The 20,029-nt window shown below is 46.3% G+C and overlaps 1 protein-coding gene across 1 annotated transcript in view; it reads right to left on the reverse strand.

The window, feature by feature from the left end:
- The window catches only part of LOC135522446 (nucleosome-remodeling factor subunit BPTF-like), a 55,791-nt gene that overhangs the window by 2,380 nt on the left and 33,382 nt on the right, over positions 1-20,029 (reverse strand). Inside the window, 18 exon segments of the mRNA XM_064948713.1 lie at positions 1,588-1,774; positions 2,770-2,854; positions 3,234-3,426; positions 4,133-4,306; positions 4,854-5,125; positions 5,273-5,498; positions 6,532-6,614; positions 7,383-7,789; positions 7,792-7,962; positions 8,253-8,478; positions 8,861-9,072; positions 9,247-9,361; positions 9,649-9,779; positions 12,491-12,634; positions 12,896-13,121; positions 13,204-13,243; positions 13,529-13,679; positions 13,892-14,044. Of these exon segments, the coding sequence (XP_064804785.1) occupies positions 1,588-1,774; positions 2,770-2,854; positions 3,234-3,426; positions 4,133-4,306; positions 4,854-5,125; positions 5,273-5,498; positions 6,532-6,614; positions 7,383-7,789; positions 7,792-7,962; positions 8,253-8,478; positions 8,861-9,072; positions 9,247-9,361; positions 9,649-9,779; positions 12,491-12,634; positions 12,896-13,121; positions 13,204-13,243; positions 13,529-13,679; positions 13,892-14,044 (3,196 nt within the window).

Below are 20,029 nucleotides of genomic sequence, written 5' to 3' on the forward strand. Positions count from 1 at the left end.
CGTGTTTCAAAAAAATAAAAATTAAATTAAAAGCTTGCCAAATCACAAAATGTGCATGAGGGAATACAAAAACTCTTATTGGATGCCAGTGGGGTCAGACGTTTGAGCAGAGAGAGCAGCCATGTTGGTGTTACATTAGTTTAATGTTCTAGAAGGCTTGTATATACAGTGAGAACATACCATTTAAAACGTGGGACAGTCGAGTTCACCAGAAATTAACTGCAAAGCTACACAAAATACTATGACCTATATATATATATATATACATATATATCTTAGCATTTTTTCTCTCCTTTTGAACATATAATACGCCTTCACAAAAGGATATAATATGCACACAAAACAACATTATACATGAATAAATCAGATAAAAGACTAACTGGTAAACGTTGCTAATCTTTTTAAAAATGGCCAGCTAAGAGGAGGTACAATCTTTGCACTTCATCAATACAATAACCGTCCTCCGTTAAATTAAATGACAGGTCATCTGCACATGTGGAACTGACTTGAATGCAACATTACATGTGTGAGAAATACGTTTCGACATTTGAGCAAAATCTAATCCCAACGATGAGGTTGTCAACTAACCTTTTCGATACTTGATATTGTGCCTCACAAGTCACCGGATTGAGATATAAACCGAAATGAACTCAACTTCCATCGAATATCTGTTGTCTGTGAAATGAATGTAGGGGAAAAAAAAACGAACAGATGTTTCCCTTGATTGCTGTTTGTGACCAACATGGCTGCCATTGTCAAATGGAGAAATGTTTTTAAAGTGTCTTTCCTTCTAAAAATACAAAAAAACACACCAACAGTGTGGTTTATACTGTAAATATACTTTCTTACAAATAGTTTGACGCTGTTTTAAAGAATTAAAAACAGCAAGGTCCAGGATAGCCTAATGTTTTTTTTGTTTTAAAGTGACCCCGGCACCCAGCTCAGATTCCAACTACAAGGCCAGACTTATGACATCACAATCTGTAAGAGAGGGAGAGAGAATGGATGACATAAACACATGCAGGTGGAAGCACATGACCATAAGGACGCAAACACACAATGCAGGGGAGGAGGTATAGATGCAGAACTACCTGCTAAAGATAGGAGATGGGATGCTAAGGACATTGAGCATGGATTGGACATCGCTACTACACAGCTCTAAAGTGAATGCCAATAGAAAGCTGGCGCCACACGCGTACACAAACAGGCTCCACACAACAGACCACAGACAGATCTGTGTGGAAGGGCTGGCGTTCTGGTGGTTCGGTGGCAGCGAAGGCCCTCTAGGCTGGACCCAAACGGCAGATGTGACAGAGACTAAAGCACTACAGAAGGCAAAAACAACCCCCAAAACACCAAACTTCACAGAATCATCCCCAAAGTTGGGGTTATGTCTGAAAGAAGGGGTGGGCGAGAGAGGGAGGGATAAGAGAACAGCACAAAGAAGAGGCGAGGACGGAGGAGCGCAGGCAGATACGACAAAGACAGGGGGGGGGGGGGGAGAAGGGCGAAAAAGGGTGGGATGAGCTCAGAGTTTAAAATGTCAGAGTTGACTGACGAGGCCAAGGGAGAGGTTAGAGGTCTTACCTGCTGGCTTTGAACCCTTTGAGCTTCTGGACGAAGAAGATCTCGAGGACCTCGGCGCACTGGTAGAACGGCGAGTCGCTGGGGTTGTAGTATCGGCAGTTGTCGAAGACCTTGGTCATGTCCGCCACGAACTCCGTCAGCCTGATGTAGTGGCGCTTCTGCAACCGTTCCTCCATTGTAGAAAGGTCTAGAAAGAAGTGAGGAAGACAAGAACAGAACACGAATCACCTCCGGAATCATCAAGTTGACTCTTCCCCGACATCCTCGCAGAGTCGCTTCAAAAGGAATTGCAGTTTATGTGGTGTAAATATTTGATAGATAATCAAGTATGCGTCGAAAAGCACAATACATCACTTGTACGTCAGCTTGACCGTCAGAAATACTATCTCAACGCTAGTTTCGACCCTCGATCACCAGGCTCGGGCCCTTTCAAAGCGAATTCCACGGGATGTGACCGAGCGGCCGACCCGTTGATTCTGGCAACATGATGTCACTGTTATGAAATTTGCCTTTGAAAGAAGTTGAAAGTTGACACTCAATTATCACCATAGTTAGCTATGTAAGCTAGCAACAAGCCTGGTCCTTCATAATTCCCCATAGGGCAGCAGTGGTTTTCTTCCGTGTCGTGCCCCGGGACTCCATTTTAAACAAACATATCCGATTCTTAACCTTCCCTCACCCCCCACCCGGTCAGCAGGCCGAACCCTTGCCCATATCAAAGAGGGCCTTCTTCTCAGTCATCAGACTTCATCAACAAACACCAAACTTATGCCGACCGGACAGCCGTGGCCAGACTTGGCTTTTTCTTCTGCAGGGTGAAAAGGTTTCTTTTTTTGCGGGTGGTGGACTAGAGTTTCCAGGCCCAGGTCAAATGCACTGTAGTGTAGAAGGGGGCTACTGTCGTGTCCAAGTGTAGAAGTCTCTGGGGTTTTTCCGGCAGCTCATTAACAGGTTTGTTTGTGTGGAAGTTCAAAAAGGCCCTGTTGACGCAAGTCCGCCTTTTACATGGGCAGTTTGATCTGAGTTGGAGGCCTTTCCTCTCGAGCGGGGCAATGGGGCGTGTTTGTGTGTGTAACAACTTAGGAGTCCCTTGTGACGACTATTCCAATTTATGACAACAGCACCTCTTTTTTTTTACAACGTTGAATCAATGCAAATAGGCAGAACTATCCCCCCACTCACCCATTGGTTCCTTAATGACTCCGTAATAGTCTGGGGCGTCGTTCGGGTCCACCGGCTCCAGGAATGGCCACGCCATTTTGTGAGCCTGATGAGAGGCAGGGAGAGAGAGGAGACACTTGAGAGACGTGCAGCAGCAGCAACAGAAAATAAAAGAAGGAAAACAAACAAGAGGTTGAAAATGGCATTGGAAGCAGCTGGTTCAACAGAGATGTGCTCCGGCTACGTCCGTGCCATGCGGACAGAGAGGAGGAGGGGAAGAAGAGAGGGAAAAAGAGGAGGAGATAAGGAAGAGGAGGGTGGAAAAACCCCTGTAGCCAGGGCAGTTGTCCAAGTGCCGCCCAGGGGACCAGCGTCACAGATCAGATAAGAGTTGAGAACAGAGGAGGGCTTTGTTCCGTATCGTCCCGACGCTAGGTAGAGGGGGAACGAGGGCGAAGGGAGGAGCAAAGGAAGGGGTGACATACCTGTAAGGAGCGCAGGATTCTCCTTAACCCCTCGTTATCCTTATCGGTGAGCGGCGTGAGCACGGTCATGGCGTCCTCTGTGGACTGGCACTGCGGACACACGTACTGGTCGATGTGGTTGGCCTCGCTCTGCAGGATGCCCACGCAACGGCCGTGGTACCAGTTCTGGCAGCGGTCGCAGCCGATGTAGAACCTGAGCGGGGGCGAGGAGGAGGGTGGCAGGGGTGGGTTACGTTCATTGTGCTTGATGAACACGACCCTGGTTTCTGTTCCATGTCCGATTGTAGAAATAGACTCCGGCGTGTCCGAATACCCAAGGCTGCATTCTAAATAGTAGGCATTTTGGGTGTGTGAAATTAATACATTTTATAGTAAGGAACATTGCAGAAAGTGTGTATGCTTTACAAGCCAGGGTGATATAGACATGGTTGGTTTTCATAGAGTAGAATTCGCCGCACACTATTGAGGGAGAGAATAGACTTTGGAGTCCCATGTGTATAGGGGCAGAGGGGATGTGTTCTATCAAAATGAACGAATGGCGGGAATCAATGCAATTGCGCATTAGATGACGCATTCTCAGTACGGATGAGCCTAGTATGCTGATACGTGTTGCTTGGAGGGTTGTTTTTAGTAAACAGAACGCCTAAATAGCACGTAGTGCGATTAGTACACAGTATGTCGTTTTAGTAAGTAGGAGGCAAGACAGATTTCAGAGTGCCATTCAAGCTCTGTTACACAGAAAAGCCTTCAACCCTAGACGTCAAAGGAAATATGAAACAATACAAAGTTTCACTGAAACTAAACATCAAAAGGTCAACAGATATCACCATCTAATAGGTAACACTTTGCGTTTTTGCCACTGAGATCCCCGTACACCACACACACTCCTATGCACTTACTGTGCTTCGTCGTAGGGCGTTCGGCAGATGCAGTAAAGCTCCTCGGTCTTTCCCTCCTGGGCCCGCTTGCACTCGCTGCAGATGTAGTCGTCCATCTTCTTGGCCTCCTTCTCGGTGACGCCCACACACTCGCCGTGGTACCAGTTGGTGCACAGGTCACAGCCAATGTAGAACCTGGGAGAACACAGGACGTGAAAGAATGCCAAATCACTATGGGGTCAAACGAGGTCATTGCAACCCCCATGGTTTCAGGTACGTTTGTTAGGAATATATCGAATGCCATCTGTGTGTTGCCAGAGTGTTTCAACTTCCTGGTTGAGGGCATTTCAGGAAGTTAAATAATGAAGAGTTATCAGTTAAAGTCCAAACACAGCGCAATAGTTTCAGGTGAAATTGATCTTCACTTGTGTTAATGTTTGAGCTTCCTCGTAAATGGTTAATGGTATACATTTTGACTGTCTCTTCAGAGGAAGCTTACTATAGCTTACTATTGGAGGAAGCTTACTATACATTTAACGTGTTTGAACTAGATTGACGCTCCTCAGAGCGGCTTTTAGACAAGGGCCACGTTTGGGTACGGCCCAAATGGCGCCATGTTCCCTAGAGCACTACTTTTTGACTGGAGCCCAGTGGACACCTTAATTCGTGTATAGTGTACTGCTTTTGACCAGGGCCCTGCATAGGGAATAGGGTGCCATGTAGAGCACAGCCGGTCTCTTACTTGGACTCGTCGTAGGGCGTTCTGCAGACACAGTAGAGCTTGGTCTCCTTCTTGCTGTCTGAGGTAGTGGTGGTGATCATCTTCTTCTTCTTGGCGTTAGCCGTCGACGCCGCGTCCCTCTCCTCCTCCCGCTTCCGTTTGTGGGCGAAGGCCGCCGGGTTGAGTTGGGAGGTGTGTGTCAGGGCGTGCTGGGCGTGATGCGTGTGTGCGGCGGCGGCGTGGGCCCTTTCCTTTTCCCGTCGCAGCTTGGCGAGGTCCCTCCTCAGCTCATCCTGTGGAAGGAGATAAGGTTAAAGAGTGAGATCAAAAGTGTGTGTGTGTGTGTTGGACATCTGTGTGCAGCTCTGTTACCATGTGCCCATCGTGATTACAAGTATGTTCATGGGAGAATGCCGTGTGTGTGTGTGTGTGTGTCTGACCTGCGTCTCCAGCTGCAGCTCCTTGTCCAGCAGGGCTCTCTTCTTGAGGATCTCGGCCTTGAGCGTCTCCTTGTGCCGGCAGAGCAGCGACGACAGCTTGGTGGCGTTGGCCTTGGTCCTCTTCTGCTCGCCTGCTTCCTCCTTCTTCCTCTTCTTGACCGCCTGCTTCTCGTCCTTGTCGATCTTGTCCAGGATGAACTTCATCACCTGGTTGCACACAATCATCCTGGGTGGAAGGGGATGGAGACAACATGTTATAGGCCTTATAAGACATTATAAAGGCTCATACATGCTTATAGCCATTTATAAAGCTGAATACCACTAGGAACACAATCATCCTGAGGGGAGTGGTGGATGGGATTTTAAAACGTTTTTTTTTTTTTGTATTTAGGTGACAGTGGATCGTCTTCATTTCAGTGTTTCCATCAATGTAACAGGAGAGTTAGCTATGAAGATCATTTTCATCCATAGTCCAGTGAAGGAATTTTAAGGACATTTGAAGTAAAATATATATAATATATATATTTTTGGGGGGGGGGGGGGGGGGGGTAATTCAAATTATCAAATCTAAATGGACTTGAAGGAAATGTAAAGTATAATGTTTCCATGCATCATGAACCTTTCCATCACCCGTAACCTCACACTACGAGACAAAACATTGTTAGCCAATCGGTAGCCATGCCACATGTTGCAGATGTCAAGAGTGTTTTTGTTCCCTGTGTTTATTTAGAGGTGGGGCCAGAGAGCAATGGAAAGAGAGACTAGCAATAGGAAGCCACTGCTCACACACACACACACACACACACACACACACACACACACACACACACACACACACACACACACACACACACACACACACAAGCTGGGGAGGTCAAGGTCAACCATGGTTCCCAGACTGTGTCCACTGACGTGACTGACCACAAAAGATGGAGGGAGACAAGACCCCAAAAAATTGGCCTGCCGTGTGAGCCCTGGTCAAAAGTGGTGCACTACATAGGGAACAGGATGCCATTTGGGATACAAACCACAGTGCCCTGGCTTGCCCTGCTCCAGGACTGTAGGTCTGGTTTAAACCCAGTGAGGAGGACACAACACATGGTCTGTCTGAGGTAACCTTTCCCATGACCCAGACACGTTAAATATAACCCCTGGCTTTCTCCACAGGGAGGGAACGGATGACACCTCCACACACACGGCGGGTCAACACAAGGTCTGATCGTCATGGCAACAGCACTAGCTAGCTCCTAATCCCTCACCTCTGGTTCTCCTCTCTCTCGGCAGGGGACATGGGCTTCTTCTGCTTGAGGTGCTCGATCACGGCGTTCTGCTTCATCACCACCTGTCACAGATGAGACAGAGGGGTTAGAGGTCAACTCAGGCCTCACACGGTTGCGTCCCAAACGGCACCCCGATTCCCTATGAAGTGCACTACTTTGGACCAGGTTCCATAGGGATCTGGTCAAATGTAGTGCACTATATAGGGAATAGGGTGCCATTCCAACTCAGGCCTCACACAGTGAAAGAACAGAAACGTCAAAGACGTCAAATATACAGGAAGCAGGTGTTTGTTACAACGCGGGCAAAATACATGCGTTGCAGAACGCAAGACGCATAAACACACAATAAAGAAACCTTATGCATAGCTTACGTCCGAAATGGCATCCTATCCCCTATATAGGGCACTACTTTTGACACGGACCCATATGGCTCTGGTCAAAAGTAGTGCACTATATAGGGAAAAGGGTACCAGAGGTACCCATAGTGTGTATGCACTAGACTAGGGGTGCACGCAAGCCACAAACGTGCTCACACACACGCACGCGCACGCACGCACACCCCTAAAACAGACAAAGACAGTGGCGGTGGACAGCTTGGAAAATAAACCACAATCGTGGGAGCGGAGAGGACTGAGAGGACTGTTTATGTGCTGATGTCAAAGAGAGACGGGCCTACTATACTGTTACACCACCTGTGTCTGGCTGGCCTCCTGAACACACACACGTCCCCATCATCCAAACACACACACGTCCCCATCATCCAAACACACAGACATGCGAGCAAAACACACGTAAGTACACGTTTCTGATATTGACCACCGCGCCCTCACCTGTTTCTGGATGATGTCGCTCTGGCTGGCCGCCACCAGCGCCTGCTCCCGCTTGGCCTCGGCCGCCAGCCTCTTCTTCTGCTGTTGCTGCTCCCTCAGCTGCTGGATCCTCTGGAGTTGCTCCTGCACGCTGGCCGTCTGGATGGCCACCACGTTCTGGATCGAACCTCCAGGCTGGGCTCCACCGACCCCGGGTTGCTGGATCTGGATGGGAAGCTGGAGCTTGATCTGCTGGGGGAGAGAGCCTCCGGAGGTCCCCTGTTGGGCCTGGAGCTGAGCCAGGACCTGGACCTGTTGCTGGAGGCCCGGGACAGTGATGAGCTGGTGGGGGGAGCCCTGGAGCTGAAGGGTCTGCTGGGGCCGGCCCGTGGGGGTGCCGGGGGGGTGTTTGAGGGACTTGACCTGGAGGGGGTGGGGGATTGGATGGGCATGTGGGCCTGGGTCTGGGAGGGGAGTTGGCCCTGGGGGGTGGCGGATGGGGGGGTGCTGGTGGCCAGGGCGGCGCCGGCCTGGATGGGAGCTGCAGCCTGCTGGGCGGGCTGGGCAGGGGTCTTGGTGGTCTGTCCCGGGGCGGTAGGGGCTGAAGGGAGGAGAAAAAGGGGATGGGCAGACCTTTAGAAGACACACAGGCTATGAACCAATGATCTGCGAGTGTATGTGTGGCTGCTGGTAGGCTACATAACATTTGGGTACTGGGTCCTGCTCAGTCGGCACAAAACAGGATAAAACACTTGACATACCACCGTAACCTCTCACTGTCTGTTAGAAAACATTTCCCCATTTTGTGTCCACAGCCCTGCAGTGGATGATGGAGACTGTGTGTCTGTATCCGTATCAATAATACACACTGTTATTCGCTCTTTAGACTACCTGTGGAGGTTGGGGTAGCGGCAGGGGCCATGGGGGTGAAGAGGAAGCGTTGGACATGGCCGTTGGGCATGGCCGCCTGCATGAGCTGCTGACCGGGCCCGGGGATGACCGTGACCCCCTGGGGGATGACCTGCAGCTGGCCCGTGGCCTGGCCTTGGCCCTGGATCATCACTGTCAGGCCCTGGGCCCCGCCGCCTGGCCGCTCTACTGCTTGGCTCTGCTGCTTCTGATGGGGGGTGGGGGGGAGACAAGGAGATGAGGGAGGGGTGATGCTTTTGGAGGTAATGTAGAGGTACAACGGCAGCCTGGTCCCAGAACGGTTTGTCATGCAATATATAGGAAAGACCATAGGAGTTGGCTAGACAAACTGATCTATGATCAGGCAAGGGTGCACTACTCTTTAAAAAAAGAAAACAGACCATGTCAAAACTAGCACATATAGATATACATGAAAATGAGCTATTCCGATCTTTCCCGCTGAATAGGACTAAAATCAAAACATACTCGTATTGAAAAGTGCAGAATTAGGATACACTAGGTGGGCAGAGCAGAAACCTATTGCCCCACTGTTGCCTGACATCAGGTTATTATGGGGAAGCTGATGGTACCTGGGTGAGCTGGGTGAGTTGTGCCAGGGTGAGTTTGACCTGGCCCTGGTGTACCCGCTGCGGCGTCTGGGCCGTGTTGGGCTGGCCCGGGGTTTTGGGGGCGCTGCCCATCCTCTGTCCGGCCACGGTGGTGACGGGGCTGGCACCTGAGATGGCCGTGGACACGGCCTGCCCACGGATGATCTGGGTCACCACCTGCTGGCCCGCCTGACCTGGAGGAGGAAAACACACACACGTAAGTGGACACACACACACAAGTCCTGACACACAAACAGACCGAAAGGCAGACAGACAAGAGTCAGAACTTGCATGAACACAAGTGAAAGACACTATTCTAACTGGCCTATCAAGCTGTGAAATGGAGTAGGTAAACACAAACAGCCTACCTTGCTGCACCATGAGGGGGGTTCGGAGGATGCTCTTACCCATGGCGCCTGTCTGATGGATGGGCGTGCGGATCACGGTCATCCCCGGACGGATCTGGCCTCCAGCGGTGAGCACCTAGAAACACAGCCAAGATCAGAAACACTGGGACTTCCCCTTATACCACAGGGACGACACTGACTCCAGTGAAGGGTTGCTGTCAATCACGTGGTCCTGCTAATGACCTGTTTTAGAGGGATGTGTGTGTGTGTGTGTGTGGGGTGGATATCGGTAAGGGGGAATTTGAAGATCTAGGCGGGGTTATCGTAAAGCCCTTTGTGACAACTGATGAGGGGAATAGGGCTTTATAAATAGATGTGATTGATTGACTGACGGATGGGGAAAGATGGTCTATGGGGTGTTACCTGCTGTGGTGAGCCTGGCATGCCCGGCCTGATGTTTATGGTTGTGGTGCGAGGCTGGAACGAGGCAAAGGTCTGGGCGCCGCCAGCTTGGCTTGAGGGAATGATGCCCAGCACCTGCTTCTGAATCATACCTGGGGAGTGGAGAGGACATAGTATTACTGTGAACCCGCACATACAGGATTGGTATTTATCTAATACATGTTACATATTCAGAAAACACTTGTGTGTTATTCTGACTTTTGATGATTGAAGGCGTCACATTTAAAAAGACAGAAATTAAGCCACTCAAAATTCAACATCTCTTAAAAATGATAATTCCACTCTAGCTTTTCACTTTTGTCTTTTGGAAATAAAGGAAACTGAAACGTCCCCTCAAGGCTAGACCGGTTTCCCTTTATCAGGTAGAGAAACAAACTATCCATTCTGCGCATTTCATGATGTATCAAAACGTCACTCAATAAACGACTTGTGGATTTTGTTCCTTTCAAGTAGCAACCCTCTTTGATCATGACCACAGTAAAAATGAACCCAGCAAGTAAACAACATGAAAACAATCTTCAAACGGGGTATGTTGGTTTGAATCCATCACGTATGACCCGCTCATAAATTATGTATGGATTTTCCTTGAATTCATACGTTTTTAATTTCCCCCGACAAAGCAAGTGTTTCATAGTCGTTACTTTGGCCGCGCTTCGATATTTTCGAACTCACGTGGACACAGGACGGCAACCCGAAAGGAAAATGCGTTTCCTCAAAAGATCTGAAATTGTTGTCTTTTCCCCCTTCTCTTCACCATCTCCTCGCTCTGTGTTTTTTGTTGTTGTTGCCTTTTTTTCTGACCACAAAACCGATCAGGTAAAGCTATACATCAATGGCTTCCCCTCTTCAAATAGCAGAGGTTAAACCAGCTACAGTAGAAGACTGGGGAGTTTCAGTTCTGGCACAGACATCAAACGGCCACTTCATAAGAGTAGCTGTTTGGAGAGTCGGTGAGCTAGCGAGCAAGCGACACAGAAAGAAAGAAAGAGGGAGGGAGGGAGGGAGGGGGAAGAAGGGAGGGAGGGGGGGAGGGGGAGGGAGGGAGGGGAAGAAAGGGAGGGGGTAGAAATCCTTCCATCCTCCATCTCTCTATAGCGGGTTACCTGTCTGACGAACCAGACCTCAAGGTAAACTTGATTTCCTGCTCCGCCTTCCTTAGCACGCTCCGAAACAAACAGGCATTGAAACAGTCACGCTGGAAAAATATACTACTGCTCTTTTATTACCAGCTCTCTCTTCCTTCCTGGTCGACAGGATGAAACATGGGTGTCCCTCAGCAGGAGCGCTGTTTGTTTGCGGAGTGATGTAGCCTATCCTCTTGAAACATGGATGTGTCTTGTGTGTGTGTGAGGGCTTCTTAAAGAAAAACTAACAGGTCTGTGAGAGCTGGAATTCTTACTGGTTGGTAGGTGATCAAATACTTATGTCATGCAAATGTGATTTTCTGGATTTTTGATTTAGATTCCGTCTCTCACAGTTGAAGTGTACCTATGATAAAAATTACAGACCTCTACAGGCTTTGTAAGTAGGAAAACCTGCAAATGTATATCAAATATCAAATACTTGTTCTCCCCACTGTATATATATATATATTCAAGGAGTGTAGTCATGAGCCTGACCACCCTTTTATATAGATCATTGGAAACAGGAAAGATTTTGTGAGATACAGGAGGCAAAAACGGTTTCGGGACAAGGTCATGTTTTTGCATCGTATGAGTTTTCCTATTTGATTTGATTTCACTAGGCAAGTCAGTTAAAAACAAATTCTTATTTACAATGACGGCCTACCGGGGAACAGCGGGTTAACTGCCTTGTTAAGGGGCAGAAGGACAGATTTGTACCTTGTCAGCTCGGGGATTCGTATTGGCCAGTAATAATGACGAAAAAGCTAAGCAGCCTTATTGAAGTAAGAAAACTTTTCGGCGCAGATAAGTCTACAAGCATAAGTTCGGCATCTCCCCCTTTGAGCCACTAGAAGACTTCCTCACCTACAATCACTCACACACTCGCAAACCAAGCACTAGTCCAAGTCAGTCATCGTGAAGCATTAATACTTACAGATATTCAATGGGAATGTCAATAAATGACCATTTGGCTGAATTAACAAATGAAGGACGGAGCCTTTAAACAGTGTTGTACATTCGTCATCAACCCACTGTTAAAAAGGTGAACTCAAACGGGACAGTGGTGCTAAAAATATGAACCATCACCTCATCCGATGAGTCAATATTGACTTCTAAATTAGCTAGCGTGCTACTTCAAAAGACGGTCTGGCTATGTTCTTAGACTACACAGTCTACCGTTCTGTCCCACCTAAAATAACAACGTTCCGTTCGATTGCCATGCCGACAGGGCACAAATAGACATGATGTGCATGTGCCACTCCAGACTGAGCCACTGACTAATGGGTTGGCGCGTGGCGGGGCACCACAATGGGGCTGGCATCGAGTGGGCACCGCACCACTAGCCTGGTCAAGAGGACAGACCTTACCACAGTCTTGTGCCACATCAGGTGTGTGAGACAGTGCTTCCGTCAATAGTGGTAAGTTAGGCTAGTGGTTGGAGAAGACGGGGGTTGGTAGAGAAACATTTTGCTTTCAGTCATCCATCCTTGACATCATGGAGAAAAAGGGAGGAATGAACGATGCATTTGAACAGCATTTAAAACAACACCACTCCCTCTCTTGTTTAATTTAACATTATTTTATCAGGTTGTCCCATTGAAATCAAAATATGTTTTTCGAGTGAAACCTCTCTCTTTCGCCGTGTCTCTGGTGTGGGCACAGGGAAGTCTGTACTGTACCTCCTTGAGTGGTTGGCACGTTGACAGTGACAATCTTGCTGTTGGCGGGCAGCGGCAGCTTGGCGGTAAGCACCTTGCCCCCCATGGACGTGCCCGTGATCTGGAAAGTCTGTCCGGCTGTCGTGGCCACCGTGCCCGGCGAGGCTACAGGGAAATATGCAAATGAGGCTCCGCTCGATAGTCAAACAAGCACAGCTGCTAACGCTGACTAAAACAGATTTAGTTTGTCAGGGGTTGATTCATACACCAACCACTACTACTTTCTATTTGCAAAGATTCCCTACTAAGTAAAAAATATCACTTGAGTATAAATAAAATTGGGACACATTTGAATGAGATTCAGTGAAAGTAATTCTCTTTACCAATCTACTGGCTGGTGAACAAAAAAAATGACCTTTGACATACCTCCACTGGGCTGCCCCTGCTTGACCCAGGAAGCAAACGACTGCTGGAAGTTCTTGTTCTGTTGGAAGGTGACGGGGGTGCCCATCTTGGTAGCCAGTACTACTTTGGTTCCGGGGGTGGCCTGGCCCGACAGGGTCACTACCTTGGGAGTGGAAGCGGGGGTGGCTGGGCTCCCTGTGGTGATGACGGTGGTAGATCCAGTGCCTGTTTTCTGGTCCAGACGCTTCTAGAACAAGAGAAACCGTGAAATAATCCAGAAAGCACAACAAAACATCCCTATTATTCACACGGCTAGTGGTCCTACTCACCTTGGCCTGTTCCGCCGCCTGGACTTTCTCCTTCTCAACCCTGTGAAGACAAAAATAAATGTATCACACAAACCACAGAAAGAACTGGAACATCACTCTTTCCCCCCCCCAAATGAATGCAGTTGGCTACAAAAACTATAGTAAATCAAATTTAGGGAAATTATGATTATTATGATTATTTTTTTATTAGTCTAAGAGAGTCAAAGTGAGTTCATAACAGAAGATAATGACCGTATGAATTTACAGTTCACTCAAGAGAATAGCATGGAGTAGGCAGTTACTATGCACCCTAGATCTCATGCCCCTGTGCCCTTTGCCCTCTGACCTCTCGGAGAAGGCCCTGATCTCCCAGAGGTCCAGCTCCTCCTCGGCCACCCAGGACTCAATCACCACCGGCCCAGTTTCCTTTTTGGGCTCCGGCTTCTTGGGCCGCAGGTTGCTGGAGCGCAGGCCTTTCCTCTGTGGCGTGTGGGTCTCTGTATGTGTATGTGTGTGGAATGGATGCAAGAGAAAGGGGCACGGTAAGGGTGGTGCAAGAAAGTCGAGGGGGAAGGAGTGAGAGAAGAATACGAGAGAGAGTCAAGGAAGACATAAAATTAAGCAACCTTAATGAGAAAAAAACATCACCACTATCCTCTCTTTTACATTCCATGTATAGTTTTATTCTAGCCGGCTGCTTCTCCCTCACCTTTCGGGGTCTCTGGAGTGCCGAGAGGGCAGATGATCTTGCGGATGCAGTATTCCGAGCGGATGCCGTAGGACCCCACATCGCGGCGCTTGATAATCTCTGTGGTGGTGATCTCCGTCTCGGAGGTCTCTGTGGCAATGAGTGGGGATAGGGCTGGGTTGGTGTAGGATGAAGGAGGAGGAAGATGCAGAGAACAACTCCCAAGACATGACACAGTAACGACTTAATACGCTGCCATTCAATACAGTACACAGGAATGACATTCCATGGGAAAAGCCTCAGACATTTGAGTCAAAAGTCAAAAGGAGCAGCAGAGGAAATATGCTTCATAGTGGATATTTTAGGATATATACTCCCCTACGTATTTATTTGAACAGTAAAACGAAAACCTTTAATTTGGCTCTATACTCCAGCATTTTGGATCGGAGGTAAAATTGTTCATACGAGGTGACAGCACAGAATGTCACCTTTTAATTTGAGGGTATTTTCATACGTACAGTGCCTTGAGAAAGTATTCATACCCCTTGACTTATTCCACATTTTGTTGTTACAGCCTGAATTCAAAATGGAATAAATATATATTATCACATCCTTGAGCCAATACCTTGTAGAAGCACCTTTGGCAGCAATTACAGCTGTGAGTGTTTCTGGGTAAGTCTCTAAGAGCTTCCACACCTGGATTGTGAAACATTTGCCCATTACTCTTTTCAAATTCTTCATGCTCTGTCAAATTGGTCGTTGTTCATTGCTAGACAACAAATTTCATGTCTTGCAATAGATTCTCAAGTAGATTTAAATCAAAACTGTAACTCGGCCACTCAGGAACATTCCTCTCTAGGTTTCTTTCTAGGTTCCTGTCTTTTTAGGGAGTTTTTCCTAGCCACCGTGCTTCTACAGTCGTGGCCAAAAGTTTTGAGAATGACACAAATATTAATTTTCACAAAGTCTGCTGCCTCAGTTTGTATGATGGCAATTTGCATATACTCCAGAATGTTATGAAGAGTGATCAGATGAATTGCAAAGTCCTTCTTTGCCATGCAAATGAACTGAATCCCCAGAAAACATTTCAACCCTGCCACAAAAGGACCAGCTGACACAATGTCAGTGATTCTCTCGTCAACACAGGTGTGAGTGTTGACGAGGACAAGGCTGGAGAGCACTCTGTCATGCTGATTGAGTTTGATTAACAGACTGGAAGCTTCAAAGGGAGGGGTGCTTGGAATCATTGTTCTTCCTCTGTCAACCATGGTTACCTGCAAGGAAACACGTGCAGTCATCATTGCTTTGCACAAAAAGGGCTTCACAGGAAAGGATATTGCTGCCAGCAAGATTACACCTAAATCAACCATTTATCGGATCAACAAGAACTTCAAGGAGAGCGGTTCAATTGTTGTAAAGAAGGCTTCAGGGCTCCCAAGAAAGTCCAGCAAGCGCCAGGACCGTCTCCTAAAGTTGATTCAGCTGCGGGATCGGTGCACCACCAGTACAGAGCTTGCTCAGGAATGGCAGCAGGCAGGTGTGAGTGCAGGCAGGTGTGAGACTTTTGGAGGATGGCCTGGTTCTCAAGAAGGGCAGCAAAAAAGCCACTCCTCTCCATGAAAAACATCAGGGACAGACTGATATTCTGCAAAAGGTACAGGGATTGGACTGCTGAGGACTGGGGTAAAGTCATTTTCTCTGATGAATCCCCTTTCCGATTGTTTGGGGCATCCGGAAAAAATCTTGTCCGGAGAAGACAAAGTGGGCGCTACCATCAGTCCTGTGTCATGCCAACAGTAAAGCATCCTGAGACCATTCATGTGTGGGGTTGCTTCTCAGGCAAGGGAGTGGGCTCCCTGACAATTTTGCCTAAGAACACAGCCATGAATAAAGAATGGTACCAACATATCCTCCGAGAGCAACTTCTTCCAACCATCCAGGAACAGTTTGGTGACGAACAATGCCTTTTCCAGCATGATGGAGCACCTTGCCATAAAGCAAAAGTGATAACTAGGTGGCTCGGGGAACAAAACATCGATATTTTGGGTCCATGGCCAGGAAACTCCCCAGACCTTAATCCCAGTGAGAACTTGTGGTCAATCCTCAAGAGGCGGGTAGACAAACAAAAATCCACAAATTCTTGACTAACTCCAAGCATTGATTATGCAAGAATGGGCTGCCATCAGTCAGGATGTGGCCCAGAAGTTAATTGACAGCATGCCAGGGCGGATTGCAGAGGTCTTGAAAAAGAAGGGTCAACACTGCAAATATTGACTCTCTGCATCAACTTCCTGTAATTGTCAAAAAAAGCCTTTGACACTTATGAAATGCTTGTAATTAAACTTCAGTATTCCAATGTAACATCTGACAATCTAAAGACACTGAGGCAGCAGACTTTGTGAAAATTAATATTTGTGTCATTCTCAAAACTTTTGGCCACGACTGTACATCTTCATTGCTTGCTGTTTGGGGTTTTATGCCGGGTTTCTGTATAGCACTTTGTGACATTGGCTGATGTAAAAAGGGCTTTATAATTACATTTGATTGATTGATTTATTCACAGTCTTCTTGGTAAGCCAATTCAAGCGTAGATTTGGCCTTGTGTTTTAGGTTATTGTCCTGCTGAAAGGTGAATTCATCACCCAGTGTCTGGTGGAAAGCAGACCGAACCAGATTTTGCCTGTGCTTACCTCCATTCCATACATTTTTTATCCTGAAAAACTCCCCAATACTTAACGATTATAAGCATACCCATAACATGATGCAGCTTCCACTACGCTTGAAAATATGGAGCGGTACTCAGTAATGTTAACACTTTGCCTCATTTTTTTGCAGTTTTTCTTCAGTGCCAAACAGTATTTACATTTAAAAAAGAAACCTTTATTTAACTTGGCAAGTCGTTTAAGAACAAATTCTTAGTTACAATGACGGCCTACAGGGGAACGTTGAGTTAATTGCCTTGTTCAGGGGCAGAACGACAGATTTCTACCTTGTCAGCTTGGGGATTTGATCCAGCAACCTTTCGGTTACTGGCCCAATGCTCTAAACCCTAGGCTACCTACATGTGTTGGAATATTTTTTATTCTGTGCAGGCTTCCTTCTTTCCACTCTGTCATTTAGGTGTTAATCAATCCTCAGTTTTATCCTATCACAGCCATTAAAACGCTGTTACTGTTTTAAAGTCCCTATTGGCCTCATGGTGAAATCCCTAAGCAGTTTCCTTCCTCTCTGGGAACTGAGTTACACCTGTATCTTTGTAGTAACTGGGTGTATTGATACACCATCCAAAGTATAATTAATAACTTCACCATGCTCAAAAGGTATATTCAATGTCGTTTACATTTTTTTATAAAAAAAATTAATAAAAACATCTACCAATGGGCACCGAAGACGTGGATGTTGATTAAGGCAGGCCCCAGACCCCTCTCTGATTCGGAGGGGTTGGGTTAAATGCGGAAGACACATTTCAGTTGAAGTCATTCAGTTGTACCAACTGACTAGGTATCTCTCTTTCTAGGTATCTCTGAAAACCTCCCTGGTCTATGTGGTTGAATCTGTGTTTGAAATGCACTGCTTGACTGAGGGACCTTACAGAAATCCAATTTGTAAGTCGCTCTTGATAAGAGTGTCTGCTAAATGACTTAAATGTAAATGTAAATAATTGTATGGGGCAGAGTTGCGGTCATCTTTCAGAAATCATGTTAAACCCTATTATTGCAAACAGAGAGTCCATGCAACTTATGTGACTTGTTAACCCCCTAGAGTCGATTGATGTGCCGGTGCGTTAATCTAAATTATATAACAAAATAATCCCCATCAAAATCTGTCAGTTTAACTCTCGTGTCATGCTCGTTTCATGTTAATAAATTCTGTGTTCCCAGTCCAAAATGACTGCCCCATTATTGCTGATTATAAATCCATAATAATACATATATTATCACCTAATGTTGTATTAGATCTTTTTATCAACTTAAGTTCTTGTCAACATTACACATTTTGAACTTCTATTTTGCGATTTATGGCATGTAGGCCTCATTGACCTGAGCTCATACAACTCGTTTTTGAGTTAAAAAAAAGCATAATGTATGGATTATTTTGACTATAACAAATACTCAGATGAAATGTATTGTGCTATTTATCAGACTCGTGTGTCAAAGTTTAACAAGGACTCTCTGCTCCTCACCAGTGTCATGATCAAAGATATGATCAAGAGCCTCACATACAGTATATCATTTGGTCATTGTGCTGCCACAGAATGAATTGTGAGCAATGCCTCAAAAAAGCTTTATATACCAGAGCTGCGAGAAACGATCTATATAATTGAAACAATGTTGCGATTGTTTGTGAGAATGCTGACAGGTGTGGTTCCCGTGGGGGAAAGGTTCTATTGGGGAAAGGTTCCCGTGGGGTTGCCATGGAAGCCAAGAAGGTGTGTGTGTGTGTGTGCTCGTGTGCTCAAACACACATACATGTGGGGGTCTGGGAGAGGAAGTGTGTCCATCTGATGAATGGGCATGTGCCTGAACTCAATTTTATACACTAATTGTAGTCTCACCCATTCATGTCTAATGACAGGTCATTTTTGACCGGGAACACCACAGGTGTACAAAAGTTAAATATAACACCCAGAATGTAATGAAAATCATCAAAATGTATTTTGTGTGTTCAGATGCCCTGTGTGCGGACAAAGTCATGGAACCTTATGACAATCAGATGAAATGAACTACATTTTTCAGAGAGAAAGCTTGTAAATCGGTCCAATTCAACCGGAACTCAGCAGGAAGGCAAAGCTAGAGATATCTGTTTAATTGAACTGGATGTGTCTCAATCCAGCATATCCAGCACATTGTCGCACTTCCACATCGGATGTGAAAGGTGGCAGAACTAGAGCGCTGTTTGTCAGACCATGACACATCCAGAAAATCATTCTTCTCACGTAAACGTCTGTAGAGTCCGAACGGTGTGGCCAACAAACTATTATGGCCACTCTATGGAAAATGGAGATAACGTTTTGCTATACGACCCCTACAAGTGTCAGGGAAACTAGTTTGAAATCGGTACCGTGGATATAATTTGTTTGGTAGCAACCGAACCGTTTGAGCTACAAATGAATGGGCAGCACATTTTTACTCCTGAGCTTATTTAGGCTTGCAATATCAAAGGGGATAAACACTTATTCACTCAAGAAATTTCAACAATATTTTTGTTCAATTTGTAAAAATTTTGAAAAACATCATTTCACTTTGACATCATGGGGTATTGTGTGTAGGCCAGCAACAAACAAAAAAAATCGCAATTTAATCATTTTAAAAATGCAGGCTGTAACACAACAAAATGTGGAAACGGTCAAGGGGTGTGAACACTTTCTGAAGGCACTGTATCAGTTTCACGGTTTAGAAATTAAAGCCCTTTATGTATCTAACCCCCCCCAAAAAAGGTGTCATAACTATTTGGACAAATGCACTCATATGTGTCGTAAAAAGTTTGGCAATTGATCCCATATTCTTAGCACGCAATGACTACATCAAGCCTGTGCACTTCCCCTACAAAAAGTTTGGGGTCACTTAGAAATGTCCTTGTTTTTTCGGGGGAAAAGCACATTTTTGTCCATTAAAATAACATAAAATTAATCAGAAATGCAGTGTAGTCATTGCTAATGTTGGAAATGATTATTGTAGCCAGAAACGGCAGATTTTTAATGTAATATCTACATAGGCGTACAGAGGCCTATTATCAGCAACCATCCAAGTTGATCATTTTAAAAAGGCTAATCGATCATTAGAAAACCCTTTTGCAATTATGTTAGCAGAGCTGAAAACTGTTGTTCTGAATAAAGAAGCTGGAGCATCAGCATTTGTGGGTTCGATTACAGGCTCAAAATGGCCAGATACAAAGAACTTTCTTCTGAAACTTGTCAGTCTATTCTTGTTCTGAGAAATGAAGGCTATTCCATACAAGAAATTCCCAAGAAACTGAAGATCTCGTACAGCGCTGTGTACTCCTCCCTTCACAGAACAGCGCAAACTGGCTCTAACCAGAATAGAAAGAGGAGTGAGAGGCCCCGGTGCACAACTGAGCAAGAGGACAAGTACATTAGAGTGTCGAGTTTGAGAAACAGACTCCTCACACGTCCTCAACTGGCAGCTCCATTAAATAGTT

The sequence above is a fragment of the Oncorhynchus masou genome, chromosome 4 (genome assembly GCF_036934945.1).
Source record: "Oncorhynchus masou masou isolate Uvic2021 chromosome 4, UVic_Omas_1.1, whole genome shotgun sequence".
NCBI lineage: Eukaryota > Metazoa > Chordata > Actinopteri > Salmoniformes > Salmonidae > Oncorhynchus > Oncorhynchus masou.